Source organism: Salvelinus fontinalis, chromosome 1 (genome assembly GCF_029448725.1).
Source record: "Salvelinus fontinalis isolate EN_2023a chromosome 1, ASM2944872v1, whole genome shotgun sequence".
Taxonomy (NCBI): domain Eukaryota; kingdom Metazoa; phylum Chordata; class Actinopteri; order Salmoniformes; family Salmonidae; genus Salvelinus; species Salvelinus fontinalis.
The window spans coordinates 44,239,091-44,253,945 of NC_074665.1; the positions used below are offsets into that span (position 1 = coordinate 44,239,091).

A 14,855-nucleotide genomic window follows, 5' to 3' on the forward strand; every position below is an offset into this window, starting at 1 on the left:
GGACACCTACTCATTCAAGTTTCTTTTTATTTTTAATATTTTCTACATTGTAGAATAATAGTGAAGACATCACAACTATGAAATTACAATTTTTTTGGTTACTACATGATTCTATATGGGTTAAACAAATCAAGATATTTTTTATATTTGAGATTCTTCAAAGTAGCAACACTTTGCCTTGATGACAGCTTTGCACACTCTAGGCATTCTCTCAACCAGCTAACACAAGATCTGGAATAAGTCGAGGGGTATGAATACTTTGAAGGCACTGTATCTACGCACTCCTAAACTGGTCCCAGATCTGTTTGTCCTGTATAGCCAACAAGAGTGTCATGTTGTTAAATCTGTATCATGTTTCATCCATCTTTTCTCAATCTACAAACAGCACAAAATTACTCCTACATTTTTATTCCACAACTCCTTATAAACATCCCAAACATTATTTTTCACTATACTCTTCAACACTTTTTTTTTTTTAACTTAAAGCTATATTAACAAATACTTGATTGACCCTAAGCCCTACAAAAGAAAGCGTAGTCAAAATGCCCACCACTATTTGACTCGATTTATGCATTCTCGTGTCTGAAACATTCGTATTTACAGTACAGTTTGGTCTTTAGAGTATATTATACCAAGGATTGTCTGATGTCCGATTTAAACATCCATATAAAACCAGGTCGTGAGGGACTTTTATTTGTTCGTTAATATCTAAAAAACAGCAAATCTTCACAAACTTATTCACTAAGTAGCAACATTAAGAGCTCGATTCAATCCATATCACGGAAGATCTGCGGTATAGCGCAAATCAAATTTAAAGGCAATGTTTTTTCCTGCGTTCGCAGAGACTGCCTTCACGGTAAACGCTGCATATGTCGGCACAATCGGAAATGACCTTTAAGTTGCGTTATACCCCATTATCTTCTGCGATACGGATTGAAATCGAGTCCTAATTCTCTGGCCATGTTTAGTCTCCCACTATATCCACCCAATTAACAAAGAAACAACTATTTTTAAACGAGTGTGAAAAGTCGACCAGACAGACACACAGAGGCCATACTTACGAACATTAGAAACAGATTCTCCGCATCAAAATTTACATCAGCCAATTAAAATCGTAGATGACAGAACATTACATTATTGCTGGTCGCATCAGATAACTTGGTACACCAGATGACAGTATTTATTTCCTGGAACAAATTCTGCATCAGCCAATTGCAAATGTTTACCTAGATGGATGTGAACGAATACTTTTCCATAAGAGCGTCCTTAACAAAGTCCCTCGTTATCATCCTACAGATGGCAGTATTGCGGCAATGTTGTTATTTTCAAGATGTATCGCGGGTCCGGACTCGAACTCACGTTCGCAAGCATCCACACTAGAGGAAAGGTTCATTGTTTATCGTTCTACAGCACACCTGTCAATCGTCTGATCAACACATCCTACTGCACGCTGTAGACATATTAATAAGGTCATAAGACAATTCGGTGCTTTTAGAGTGTGTTTAATGTCATAGCGACAACCGCAAATAATACTTAATTGTACATGCATTGAAAAATATAAAAAAGTGTATTTAGAAATGTACCAATTCAACAGCAAACACCGTTTAGCCTGCATATTTTCTACAGCATGTCATTGCTTGCGTCGTTGCTCAAAGATCCCCTAACGATTCTACCCAAGCTACAACACGAAGCAATGATGAATGTATTATTGTTATCAAGTGAGTAAACAACTGTGGTCTATAGATCAAATTTGAATAACCGCTCAAATGTCCTGTTTAGTTTTAGCCGAAATAACTGCATACGACCTAGGCCTGATTATGCAACCCTTTGGAACAGTTATGGGTATATTCTAGAGTTTAGAAGGTCCAGAAAAGTACATTAGCAAGCCACTCATAAGTTGTATTTTGTCAGGATGTATCGGTGCTAAGATACTACAGGAAAATATGGGCTTCTTCTGACACAAATGTCTCTCTCGCCTTTCCAACTCCCAGCCAGTTCTTAAAGCTGTAGCCTATTTTACATTTACATTTTAGCAGACGCTCTTATGCAGAGCGACTTAAAGTAGTGAGTGCATACATTATCTTATATATATTTTTTTAATTCAGCAAGCAAGAGCGCATCTCCTCCAATAGGCTATTATTAAATAATATAAAGTCAAAATAAGTTTCCAACAAGCAATTGTAATTTGGCTTTACCTGGAAATCCACACGATTTAAGACGAATAGCCGAGCCAGCGAAGATGCCAGGTGCGTAATTGCGAAAACAAAACCACGAACACAGACAGGCTCGAAATGTGTAGCCTAAGTTATAAGTGTATGGATATTAGGACATAATTCATTAGCTCGAATGCTAGGCTTAATACTGCAGTGAATATATCTAGTGAATTTACACACACACGAAATAAAAAAAAGTGATCAGATAACGAATTCACAGGTAGCCTACACTGTGCGCGCTCCCAGTCCCCGGGCACGCAGTTTGAAAAGCTAACCTATTGATTATATTTTATATTCATTTTTATAAATCTACTTTGTCACATATACTTGACTCGAGGCCCAACAGTGGAGCGTTTTTTCCCTTAAATTAGAACCTTGCCCCGAGGGGGATTCGACCTCATTGCCTTCATACCTTGCAGTCTCTGGGCTTACAGCCTTAGAAGATCACACCACCAAATAGTCATAGTGTCTTTATTATTATTATTATTATTTTTTTTAACGATATATGAATATAAACGTACATGTTGTATAATCCTCCTACATCTTTACTGTTGTGAAAGCTCATGAATGTGTTTGAAATGGACAGGACAAATTTGGGATTTTGTCATATGTGAAAACGTGAACATTTTGTCTAACGTTAGTACAAGTAGCCTAGTCAAGGATGCATCATTGCAATATTGGCACACAACATTGTTACAGACCAACGGGAACAAAAGTAAACCTGAAATTTGTAGGTTTAAAATATCCCTTTAGTGACATGGGTTGACCTATTTTAAGAAATGCCAAAGACGGGTTATCTTACAACGTCACGAAAACAACGCACACACACTTCAATGGGGCAGAAGTCGGTGTTGTTGTGATTCTGGATGGCCAGATATCTAGCAACAATGACAAGAAGCTGCCATGTGGGGAATTGTAGGTGGCTCGTTTCAGCTAGTTTTATCTTGTTCTTGATACAATGTCTTGTTTTGAGGTGTTGACTGATGTCACGTCTATTCTAATATGGATCAAAGTTGTGCAAATGTATTTCAATAAATATTGGAGACAAAATTAGTTTACATGTCAACAATCTAAGTTCTGCCCCGTACTTGTCGGTTTTGTTGCTAAACAACCAACATGTCTATTGGCTGGTGGAAATAAAGTCTAAAAGATCTTTGATAGGCTGATGAGGGATTTTGTTCCAGGAAATAATCAGTCATCTGGTGAGGTTAGCATAGGGCTAAGGTGTGCCAGGTTATCTGATGGGACCAGTTACATTGTAGCGTTCTATTCATTTTAATTGGCTGATGCGCATTGAGACGGAGAAACTGTTTCAATTGAAACTGTTTCTAATGTTCACCGGTATGGCTCCAGCGTCTTTTGCAGGCACACCAAAGCAACCGCTGTGGCACTCTTTTTAAGGCAGACGCGTCCCTAACATGATTCCACCCTGGCTGTTTTGGAGCCACCCTCGTCCCTTGCAGGGCTTACAGTCGGTATGTGTGCAGTTCACTGTTGGGGTGTGTGTGTGTGCGCGCGGAGGTCTGACTCAGGACGGTGGCTTGGCTCCTTCCCGACTCTGTTGGATCCGCTTCTGAAGAAGATCCCAGGCCTTCCGTACCTGGGATTTAAATGCAGAGGAAGACGTGACAAAGGGTTTGTTTATGCAATGCATTGACTGGTATCTATATCCTCCCTGAAAGCCATATCATGAAAATACTTGGTTGTTAAACGTTAATGTGTAAGCTGCGTCCAGATTCTTCACTTTTCCCAAAGTGTGCACTTCCACACTTCCTGTCATGGATTTAACAATGGTGGAAACTAGGGGTGTGCTGAGCTTGCCATACTCTTATTTGTATCCGTTAATTCACAGGGATGATACTCGTAATTGGAAAAACTGTTTTGAAATGCCTAAATAGAGGTTTGCAATACCTAATAGTCTCCCTGCACCTTCATATAAACCAAGAAAGCTGCAGATCAGGAGCAGCGAACTTGCGTGTGTTCTCAAACTTGCAGCGGGTAGATGCGTTTGCTGTCACTCAGTCAGAACGCAGGGGTTAAAGCAAAACAATAATAAAAAAAAACACAAATTAAATGTCCCATCTCGATCTCAGATCGATTGTCTGCAGGGCCAAGTTAACCTCCCATGTAAAAATGGCATGACCATAATGCTTTTAAGGAAAGAGGATAATTTTGTACCTTAAACTGCAAGTTTGACCAATTCCAATCTTTTTCAATAATGTAAAAACACAAAATCATTGACAGAAATCTGTCGCAGTGACGGAGAACTTTAACCCGTGAGAACGTGCGTCAGCCTTTCATCTTTTTTCCTACCCTCCCTCCGCTTGTTAGATATTATCCACATTGATAGCTTGCTGATTTATCATAGTAGCAGCAGTCAGTAAAAATCAAAGTGATCGGAGCATAATATGGAAGAGCGACCAATAAAATTATCAAGCGAATGGAGATACAGCTTTGTTCTATCCAATCGTAGAAGCAGGAACAACCTAGACAGACAATTTCTTTACAGATAGCAGAACTAAACAGCAAAAAAAAAAAAAAAAAACTGTTTCTCCCAATCATGGAAAACAACAAAAAATACATACAATAAAGGCGTCCGCATACTATGTTCGGTTTTCTCCAAGCAGAACTCGGCTACGCGAAGCGAGCATCAGTGCCTCGCATCCTGCCTTAAAAAGAGATTTGCTTGAAAAACAAGAAAAGAGCGGCAAAATTACAGTTTTTCCCCTCGAGACGCCGTAGCAACAACATACAGTAACACTTCCTCAAAATAGTCTGAATCAATCTAAAGATAAATCAAGAACTCGTCATAAATTTTTCTACCGAGGTCTTAGCCGCAATTTTACATCTAAGTGTAGTATTTTTAAGGTAAAAAAATGTGCATGAAAACTAGTTGTCTGTTGTTGAATGACAACTAACACTTAATTGAAGAAACACTACTGTCGACCAATCACCGACGAAGGGATGTAGACTTAGGGTATCGAACTTGGGCTTGCCTCAATACATTTGTGTGCTCGAACAGCTGGGGAAAAAAAAAAAAAATGCCGAACACCAAAAAGTCACAGAATTTAGTCATAACTGTTCAAACTGTTTTGACTGGGAGGCATACGGTAAGCTTTAGTGGAAACTCTCTCCAGCCAATGTTTACACCAATCCAATACTTTTTAATCCATGATTGGAAGTGTGCAAGTGGCGTGCCCACTTTAGAAGGGTGGAGAATCTGGACGCAGTCTAAGATATATAAAAATGATTGTTCCTATAAAAATGCAAGAAGCCTTTATGTGTGGATGGTAAAAGTTTCAGGACTTTTAAAATGTGCTTTATCAAGCCATTTTCCCCCATCAGTGTGTCTGGCTTCGCCCTGGGTCATGTTCATTAGGGAATAGCGTAACAAAATGTTTTGCGATGGGAAAATGGACCAGCCCCTCCTTGTTTTCTTCCTTTTGGTTCCTAATGAACAAGAACCTCGTCTCCCTATCCCTTCCTTCCTTACCTGTTTCTGGGTGATCTCGGGCTCCCACAGAGTGCAGAGCACCACGTTGGCCTGCTCCACCTGTTGCGTGTTGGGCCACTGGCTCTGCAGCCGCCGCACAGCATCCTCTTGGCTGACGCCGTCCCTCGCCGTGATCCGAGACACCGCCTGGGGGTTAGGGGCGTTGGGGTGGATAATAAAACAAATAAAGTGCCTGGATCAGTGTTTTGTCTTTTAGCATTATATGTTATGCAAGGGTCTACTTACTGTTACTGTGATAAGAGCATATGCTAAATTACTAAAATGTAAAATGATCATGGAATTGAACTACCACTGTTTAAGTACAATTTTATTTATTATTTTCAATTCAAAATGTTCTGGTATGTTTTAACTTTGACATTGAGGACAAGGTTGTTTTGAGGAGTTAAGAGAAACCCTATGCCTAAATTCCAGGTTGTGTAAGGCATCAAAATGAAAGAGTGCCCTTTGCGCAGTTATCTATGAGGTTATTCTCAGACGTTTTAAAGCACAGATGTGGGTTACCTCTTCCTCAGGAATGACGGCGACCCAGACCTCGTGCACGATGTCCGTCCAGCCGGCCTCCAGCAGCACAGCCGCGTCCACCACACACACCTGTTTACCTAGGGGGAGTAATAGAATACTAATAATACATGCCATTTAGAAGACACTTTTATTCAAAGCGACTTAGTCATGCGTATATACATTTTATGTTCAGAACCCACTATTCTGGCGTTGCAAGCGCCATGCTCTACCAACTGAGCTACAGGGGAACACAAGCCCACTGTCTGTACACACAGGTGAACGCACACAAACACTGACACACACAAACACAACTTTGACACGTATCAAATCAGCAACATACCTTCCTCTCGGGCCTGTTGGATCCTTTCCTTGACGAGTAGAGCTATCTCCGGCCACACAATGTCAGTGAGGGCTTTCAACCTCTCCTGCAACAATAGTAATACTAATTTATTACATTTGTAAAGCACTTTCATTACACAAGTGTAACCTTAATGTGCATAAAATAAAAATATCAAAAATGTTACAAGACAAAACAAGTACAGATAACATATCATAAAAGCATACAAGCATAATGTTTACATACCCTACATTACACATCTCTTATGTATATGTATATACTGTACTCTATATCATCTACTGCATCTTGCCATCTTATGTAACACATGGACCACTAGCCACTTTAAACTATGCCACTTTATGTTTACATACCCTACAGTACTCATCTCATAGGTATATACCGTACTCTATACCATGTACTGCACCTTGCCTATGCCGTTCTGTACCATCACTCATTCATATATCTTTATGTACATATTCTTTATCCCTTTACACTTGCGTGTATAAGGTAGTAGTTGCGGAATTGTTAGGTTAGATTACTTGTTGTTATTACTGCATTGTCGGAACTAGAAGCACAAGCATTTCGCTACACTCGCATTAACATCTGCTAACCATGTGTACATCTGCTAACCATGTGTATGTGACTAATAAAATTTTATTTGATTTGATTTGATTTTGCATAGTTTGAGGATATCAGTTGATATAATGATTAACAGAAGCCTATGCCATTAAGTCACAGAGCCAAACTGACAACACATTTTCAGGCCCGATGTTTTGGGAAAGAAGCCCACAAAGTGCCTTTAGAAAGTATGCATACCCCTTGACTTCTTCCGTATGTTGTGTGTTGCAGCCTGAATTCAAAATGGATCAAATACAGTGCATTTGAAAAGTATTTAGACCCCTTGACTTTTTCAACATTTTGTTACGTTACAGCCTTATTCTAAAATAATATATTTGCTAGCTAAGTACAGAGAAATCCTTCACGAAAACCTGCTCCAGAGCGCTCAGGACCTCAGACTGGGGCGAAGGTTCACCTTTCAACAGGAGAACGACCCTAAGTACACAGCAAATGCAACTTTTGTGACCTGTTAAGCAAATGTTTGCTCCTGAACTTATTTAGGCTTGCCATAAAGCGGTGCAATACTTATTGACTCAAGACATTTCAGCTTTTCATCTTTAATTAATTTATAAAAATGTATAAAAACATAATTTCACTTTGACATAATGGGGTAGTCTTGGCAAGTGACACAAAGTTAAGCTTTGACACGTCAAGGGGTGTGAATAATTTCTGAAGGCACTATATCTCTGCTGATATAGTCCATTCCATTGATATTTGAAAAGAAAATGCTAAATACAACTAAATAAACCCTTTTTTTTTTTTTTTTTACATCCCTTGCCATTTGTATAAAATATAAAATATAATGTTCTCAAATATTATTGGGCTGTATTTCACACATGCCATACACAAACATTACCTTGTTTCCAAAAACTTTCCTGCCTAGTGCGCGTCTGTTGATAGTTTTGTCCTCGTTAATAAGATCTGCAAATGATAAGAGTCATTCATTGAAACAGATGCTTTGGTTAAAGCCTTACATTATATATGTTAAATCAATTCTCCACTATAAAGAATGTGACGACAGCTTCTGTCAGCTATGTGGACGGAAGACCCACCCGCACCTGATCCAAACTCCTCCAGCACCCTGTTGTAGGCAACTTCCCCCGGCTGGTAGGTCTCGTGGCCCAGCTGGTCGCTGTCGATGCGGACCGCACCCATGGCCTCCAACTGCTGGGCAATGGAGCTCTTCCCGCTGCCACTGCTCCCGGTCAGGCCAATCACATAGGGCACCAGGGGGAGATGGGACTTGTTCTGCTTCACAGGGGATAGGCAAGAGGGGTAAAGGTGAACGGGGCATCAAAATGCATTGGCAGTCATATGGGGGCTTGTGTGTAAGTGGTAAATAATCACACTAAATGTCTGACATATCATATATCTACGATACTGACTATACACATAATTCAAATCATATACTAACTTAAGGCTGAGGTCCAATTAGACTACAATGAGATAAAGAGAAACTGAATTGTGAAAAATCAGGTCTTGTGATACCTGATGCATCCCAACAACGTGCTTGACAAAGCACTCGCTGGCAATTAGTGAATAGTAGTCTATTGTGGGACTGCAATTGCCACTGAAAGATCATTTGCGGTTAGCGAGGCTGGATGAATAGCATGTTTCTTCTGCTTGAGGAGAAACAGAGTCCCTGAATATAGCCTTCTCTACCCTGGTAACCTTGCTGGAGTAACTATCAGTTGTTCTGAAAAAGCCCTGTCTACGTCCCTAATGGCCCCCTTTTTTCCTATATGGTGCACTACTTTTGACCAGAGCCCTAGTCAAAATAAGTGCACTATATAGGGCAGGGATCACCAACTAAATTAAGCCGCTGGTCGATTTTTTTCTTGAGTGGATGATCGGGGGGCTGGAACATGATTACAGATAATTATTAAACTGAAAATAGACCGCAAGCAGCACAAACAGATATTTTACTAAAACAATACATTTCAGATCTTGCTTACATTTGTCCACGATGACATGTCTCTCTATTATGCATGGAAATACGTGGGAACAGACTTCCAAAATTAAAATCACTTAGAGGCTGATTTCCTGGTCTTTTATGTCCAAAAATGAAAATTGGGGAGCCAAATAAAGCCACCTGAGGGTGAAATTCATCCCGCCAGTTGGGTAGCCCTGAAATGGGGAATAAGGTGCCACTTGGGTAATAAGATGCCATTTGGGACACAGTCCCTGTTATTTGCATAGAGATCAAAAATACTGAAATTAGCCCCATCTTTTGCCGGTGTCAGCGACTGAAACTACTTAGGGGTACACAAAATCTCTTTCTGTCTCAAATACCAAGTAGAAATTAGTATGTTATGTGTGACACCCATGAGCAGGCTGGAAGGGAAGAGGGGGAATGTGTGTACTTTTGGGTCTGTGAGGAGGGTCCCCAGGAGGCGTGAGCGGAGGCTGGAGGAGCTGATCTTCTCCTCCTCCATCTCAGTGTGGTGGGCATCCTTCAGCAGCTGGATCTCGTGCAGTACCAGTCCTGGAAGACCCTAATAGGGCAGACAGTTGATGACAAGACACCAGACATAACAAAGACAATATATAGGCTATGTTCAGCCAGACGTAACACAAACAATACATAGCCAGCCATCCCTCAGCCTGTGCTGTATCAAGAGGCCCACTCAAAACACTAGGATTGTCTTTGCCAGCTATTAAACACCATTGAAGCTTGTTCAAATTGTACTGTATGTTTCTAAACCCAGACACACAACATCACGAGACTTCCGGGAACGCTTACGAAACAGACCAGGCCTGATTTTGGGGTTTGAGAAGTCAATGAGAGAAGTGAAGAATTCTTCCTTAGTAGTTTGTTAATTGTCTCAATCTAAAGTCACAACCTGGATTTGAACCAATATCTTTAGTTGTTATAACTCCAACCTCTGAAAGTGACAAACTAAAATGTTTTAAATTATATCGAAGGAGTGCTTTTGATTTGACAGCCTGCACATGCGCAGTTTGGCAAGAGAAGACCATTTAAACCCAACGCACTTACGTTTTCGAGGCGCTTCTTGTTCACAGCCTCGCCTCCCCTGCGGGTCTCCTCGCTAACCACAATGCATTGCAGCTGGGCATCAATAACGGAGGGTCCAAAGGGGTCCGAAAGGGGCACGATCTCGTACTGCAGCGAGGGCTTGACGTCCTGCAGGAACTCATGGAGCCGCTGCACCCGCAAAGCATATGGTTCGATTAGCTCCTTTAGCACCTTCTCTGAGGACAGGCAGAGAAAGATAAGAAAAAGAGGGTGGAGAAAAAAAAGAAGGTGGAGAAAGAGGAAGAAGAGAACGAAGAATAAGAGGCAAGGAAAATGGCAGGGTATGGGACATCAAACGTTTTATTCCGCTATTGTGCAAACGTATCCGTAAATCCACACTCTTCAATGTCAAGGTTGAGTGCAGGGAATTTTCTGCCATTGTAATCCTTGGGCAGGCCGCCAAAGCATTTTTTTCGGGTCTCCTAAATCCAAACAGTAAAAAAATATATATAATAAAAAAAACTTTATACATTTATGGTGGGAAAACGCTTTCAGTGTTAACTTAAAATGACTAAAAACCGATAAAATATTTAGAAAAGATAATGGATCTCTATGTTTTTCAATAATATCATCTATGAGAATGAACAATCCCCAAAATAAAAACTAGACAACCGGGGAGAATTTAAAATACCAAAAAACAATGAATTTAGCAGTATTGATTTTGTTATTATGTTTGAGCAAAACACAGAATTAGCCATGGCAAAATGCATAGGAAATTAACTTTAAAACGGCACTATTTTCTCTCAGCTCCAAGAATTTGAATAACAGGAAATTGCCTTAAATATTCAAAAATGTCTCTACATTGTCAAGATGGGGGACCTCAAATGTTGCACCACCTGAAACCCTTTTTGATCCAGAAAAAAAACCCTGGAGCACAGTGAATTCCAAAGTCCTTTTAAAAATGCCAATCCAGATCAGATGATATAGCCCATTATGGAGTAAGGAACACAATACCTTGTGTATGGATAGAAGACAAGGTGACCTAATAATGCCCAAAGAAACTTGGTTACACAGCACCATTGTTCTTTCTCATCATTCCACTTACTTTTTAGAAGTTCTTGGTCACACACCCCGATAAGGAACCGCTTGTTCGCCAAGAGGCAAGAGATGTTCAGCAGCGTCTTGTGCGCCCCGTGGAGGCGGTCGAACGTTCCCCCTACAACCACCTCACTGTAAGTCTCCATGCGCTCCGACCTACTATCCCAGTCGTCCTTTTGGCCCTCCTTCTCTACCTCTTCCTCCAGCTTCTGCAGCTGCGGGTGGAGCAGCACCGAGGCCAAGCCGGGCGTGCAGACGTAACAGTAGCCCGTGTACCTCTGCAGACACTGGGCCACCAGCGGGGACTGGCCTGGGTCCTGCAGGGCGAAGTCTGTTAGCACCACCTCGGGGGAGTGGGAGAGGGGCTGTGGGGAAGGGAAGGGGTTACCTGCTACCCCTGTCCCACCTGTCTCTGGGCTGGAGGCATTGTTGGGATGGGCGCGGACGTTGGTGAGGAGCACTCGTACGTCCAGGTGGCCGCACACATTGGCAGCATTGCTGTAGAGCCCAGTGATAAGGCTGGACAGATCCACCACGGGCGGGATGAAGACGGGCCTGGGCTGGCCCCCGCCAACACCCAGGTTCAGGCCTGGATGGAGATGGACGTAGAGGGTGCGCTCCACCACCTGGGCAGCCGAGCTGAGTACAGGGGCAATGCGCAGGGGGAGGGTGTGGAGGGGAGAGGTGAGCACCAGGATGCCCGTGCTGAACATGGACATGTTGGCCAGATGTGTCACAGGAGCAGGGACACACACTTGGCACAATGTCTGGGGTAGAGCAAAAGGCAGGGTCACACCATTACAAAAAACATTGAGAAAACTAATTAATAGGTATAAGTTACCTAAGCTAAAGGTCGTTATCAATAAAAAGTCACAAAACCGTGCAGAGCGTTCGATTTGGCTGCTGGGGAGCAAGGAGACCCCCAGCGCCGCTGAAATTTGTATTTATTTAACCTTTATTTTATCAAGGAGTTCTTTTTTTATCTATCCAGATATCTGTAAGCAGGGCTGGACACCTTTCAAAGTATATGTTGGTACTAATATGGACACCTTTCAAAGTACATATACTTAAATCAGAGTTATTTTTATGCACTCTTGAGAACATATACTTAGAATCGACCCCTGTGGGACACCTTTCGTAATATTCAGGAAACCTGATTTAACACCATCAGTAGATACACATTGAGTTCTATCTGTCAAGTAATTTTTAAACCAGTTACATGCAGCCTGGTCGAGGCCAATTGAGAAAAGCCTCTGAATTAGCAGGGAGTGATCAACAGTATAGAAAGCCTTTGACAGGTCAATGAAGAGTTGACAACTACATGCCGTTTTCAAGGGTTTGCTAAACAAATGTTATCTATGTGGCTTTAATATCATCACCTCTTGAAGAGCATAGTCAGAACTACACATTTCCTATTGTTCCACATTTAACTATATCATCAGCGTTATACAGCAAGAAACTGCATGCTGTTCATGATCAGTAAACATCAATTGATCATATATTTTCAGATTGGATAGGCTACCCTTACCTATTGGCATGTGCTGTACCTAGCTAGCTAAGCAAACATGTGTCATTTAGCTTGCTTCAGAGATTAAGCTTTTGGAAAGAGCTTTACATGGGTAAATCCTCCTCCTGGTAAAGTTGTAAATCGGACTACTGTCTTGAGCACTATAGATGGCGAGCAAATATAGCCATCTAATTTATCCCCTGAAAGATAACGTCTATATAACAAGCTATCCCTTATATACTGCTAGAAAATTTGACACATATCCTATCATGTCTGTCAGCTGCAATCTTGATTAAACACTTTAAAACAATGAAAAGGGGATCATGTTGGGTAACTAAGCTGGGTAGGCTTAAAGTTACGTTGGAGGAAAAAAGTACTTTAGGTCTACTTACCAATATGTTCAACCAACTGTGAAAAGTTTCTATCGGTAGAAATTGCAAAGTAGTTTCTACTTTGCAATTATATCTACTGGTAGAAACTTCGCACAATTGGTTAAACATATTGGTAAGTAGACCTAATGTATTTTTTAAATAAAGGATGGGAAATTAACCTAAACCACTCATATCTGTCAGGTATATACACTTTTATATCACTCAAATATCCAATTAATTGTGGCCAATATTGAGAGATATCGTGAGGCGTTTTATTGATAACGACCTATTTAAGGGAAAGCTGTCACCCTGGCCTTTTACCAAGGAGTAAACCGTAGGTAGCTACGTCTGGTAAATCAATAACGACTAAACAAACAGATGAAGACGAATGATTTCTTATTACTATAGCTAGCTAAGTTAACTATAAGACACATTGACCTTCGTTAATGAAATAGGAACATTCGAGAAAATGTGTTTAGTTAGCTTTGCTACTTAATAACAAAAACAAGTAAAGTTAGTTAGTTTCTGGTACTTGCAGCTAGCTGGATAGCCAAGTAGCTAACGTGAACTAGCTAGCTACGTTCACGTTAGTTGGTTATGATCAAGACATTTGCAACTCCCCGGAGAGCCAACAAGTCAACCTCAACTCCGCGTTGTGAAGTAGCTAGTTAGTTTCCATTAGAGTGGAGTTTTACTTGGCAACGACGTACACCCCGGAATATTGTCAGAAGACTACACATTGAATTTACTACCATGACATACACAACCCATAGCTATCATTGAAGTATGTCGCTAACGTTAGCTGACTAATACCGAGCAAGCTAGCTACTGCGTTCGTGCGTAGAAATAACAACATGAAGAGTGACAATAGTTACTTTACCTTGTGCAAATGCTGTAGCAAGGTAACGTAAGTTAAGTTTAAATCTCGTCTGTAAATGGCTATTCCCAATGGCTAACTACGTTGTTGTACCACTGTCCAATATTGTTATTATTCTTTCGATAGAGACATGCCCATTTGACCTAGCCAGCTACCGGTTGCACATGGACAACATTCATTGGTTGATTAATGGATTTGGGGACATCTGGGTAATGTAGTCAGCGAAAATATCTAGCTATTCATTTCCATTTCATAATCAGCCGACAGAGGTCACTATTGATATGTTGGTGCTATTTGTGAAATACGAACTTAAATCAACATTTCTGCTATTGATAGAATAAATCTGGTTCCATTTTATTATATAATTTATATTATACCATTTTTTTTTTTAATTTGTAGGCTACCTATTTTATAGCATCACACAGGAGTGTCATTTAACCAGGCAAGTCAGTCAAGAACAAATTCTTATTTACAATGACGGACTACCCCGGACAAACCCTAACCTGGACGACGCTGGGCCAATTGTGTGCCGCCCTATGGGACTCCCAATCATGGCTGGTTGTGATACAGCCTGCAATCGAACCAGGATCTGTAGTGACACCTCTAGCACTGAGATGCAGTGCCTTATACCGCTGCACCACTCTGGAGAAAGAAAGAATACAATCACAGACAGGAAATGCACAGTAGGCCGACCACCTGTAAAACCTGCTTGGCATCTCAGCAATGCACTTTGTAATGAACCTCAAACCCAGTCATGTTGCGATTCCCACCATCATAGACTATAATGTTTCTTTTATAACAGATCAGTGTCCAAACTTCAGTTCAACATTTATAAGTTGCAC

At 40.9% G+C, this 14,855-nt stretch overlaps 1 protein-coding gene across 4 annotated transcripts; it reads right to left on the bottom strand.

Moving 5' to 3' along the window:
• Positions 1–9: 9 nt before the first annotated feature.
• Positions 10–14,173, bottom strand: coasy (CoA synthase). Of its 4 annotated transcripts, none has more exons than XM_055922505.1 (10): positions 14,017–14,173; positions 11,266–12,025; positions 10,182–10,396; positions 9,547–9,678; positions 8,236–8,434; positions 8,040–8,104; positions 6,569–6,653; positions 6,229–6,326; positions 5,707–5,853; positions 10–3,813 (listed from the first exon to the last, which is right to left on the bottom strand). In XM_055922505.1, the coding sequence occupies exons 2-10, from the start codon at positions 11,975–11,977 to the stop codon at positions 3,742–3,744; spliced, it is 1,725 nt and encodes a 574-aa protein (XP_055778480.1). In that variant the 5' UTR covers positions 11,978–12,025; positions 14,017–14,173; the 3' UTR covers positions 10–3,741. The 4 variants fall into 4 exon arrangements, with proteins under 4 accessions (XP_055778480.1, XP_055778503.1, XP_055778488.1 ...); XM_055922528.1 differs by having other exon boundaries at positions 8,242–8,431; positions 14,017–14,172; XM_055922513.1 differs by having other exon boundaries at positions 8,236–8,431; positions 14,017–14,172.
• Positions 14,174–14,855: the final 682 nt, after the last annotated feature.

Bases quoted from the DNA above. Each gene is read 5' to 3' on its own strand.
- coasy (XM_055922505.1), bottom strand. From the start codon at position 11,977: ATGTCCATGTTCAGCACGGGCATCCTGGTGCTCACCTCTCCCCTCCAC. The intron at 10,397-11,265 runs GTAAGTGGAATG...GCCTGTCCTCAG, and splicing joins TGACCAAGAACTTCTAAAAA to AGAAGGTGCTAAAGGAGCTA. The intron at 6,654-8,039 runs GTAATGTTTGTG...CTATTGTTGCAG, and splicing joins GGAAAGTTTTTGGAAACAAG to GAGAGGTTGAAAGCCCTCAC.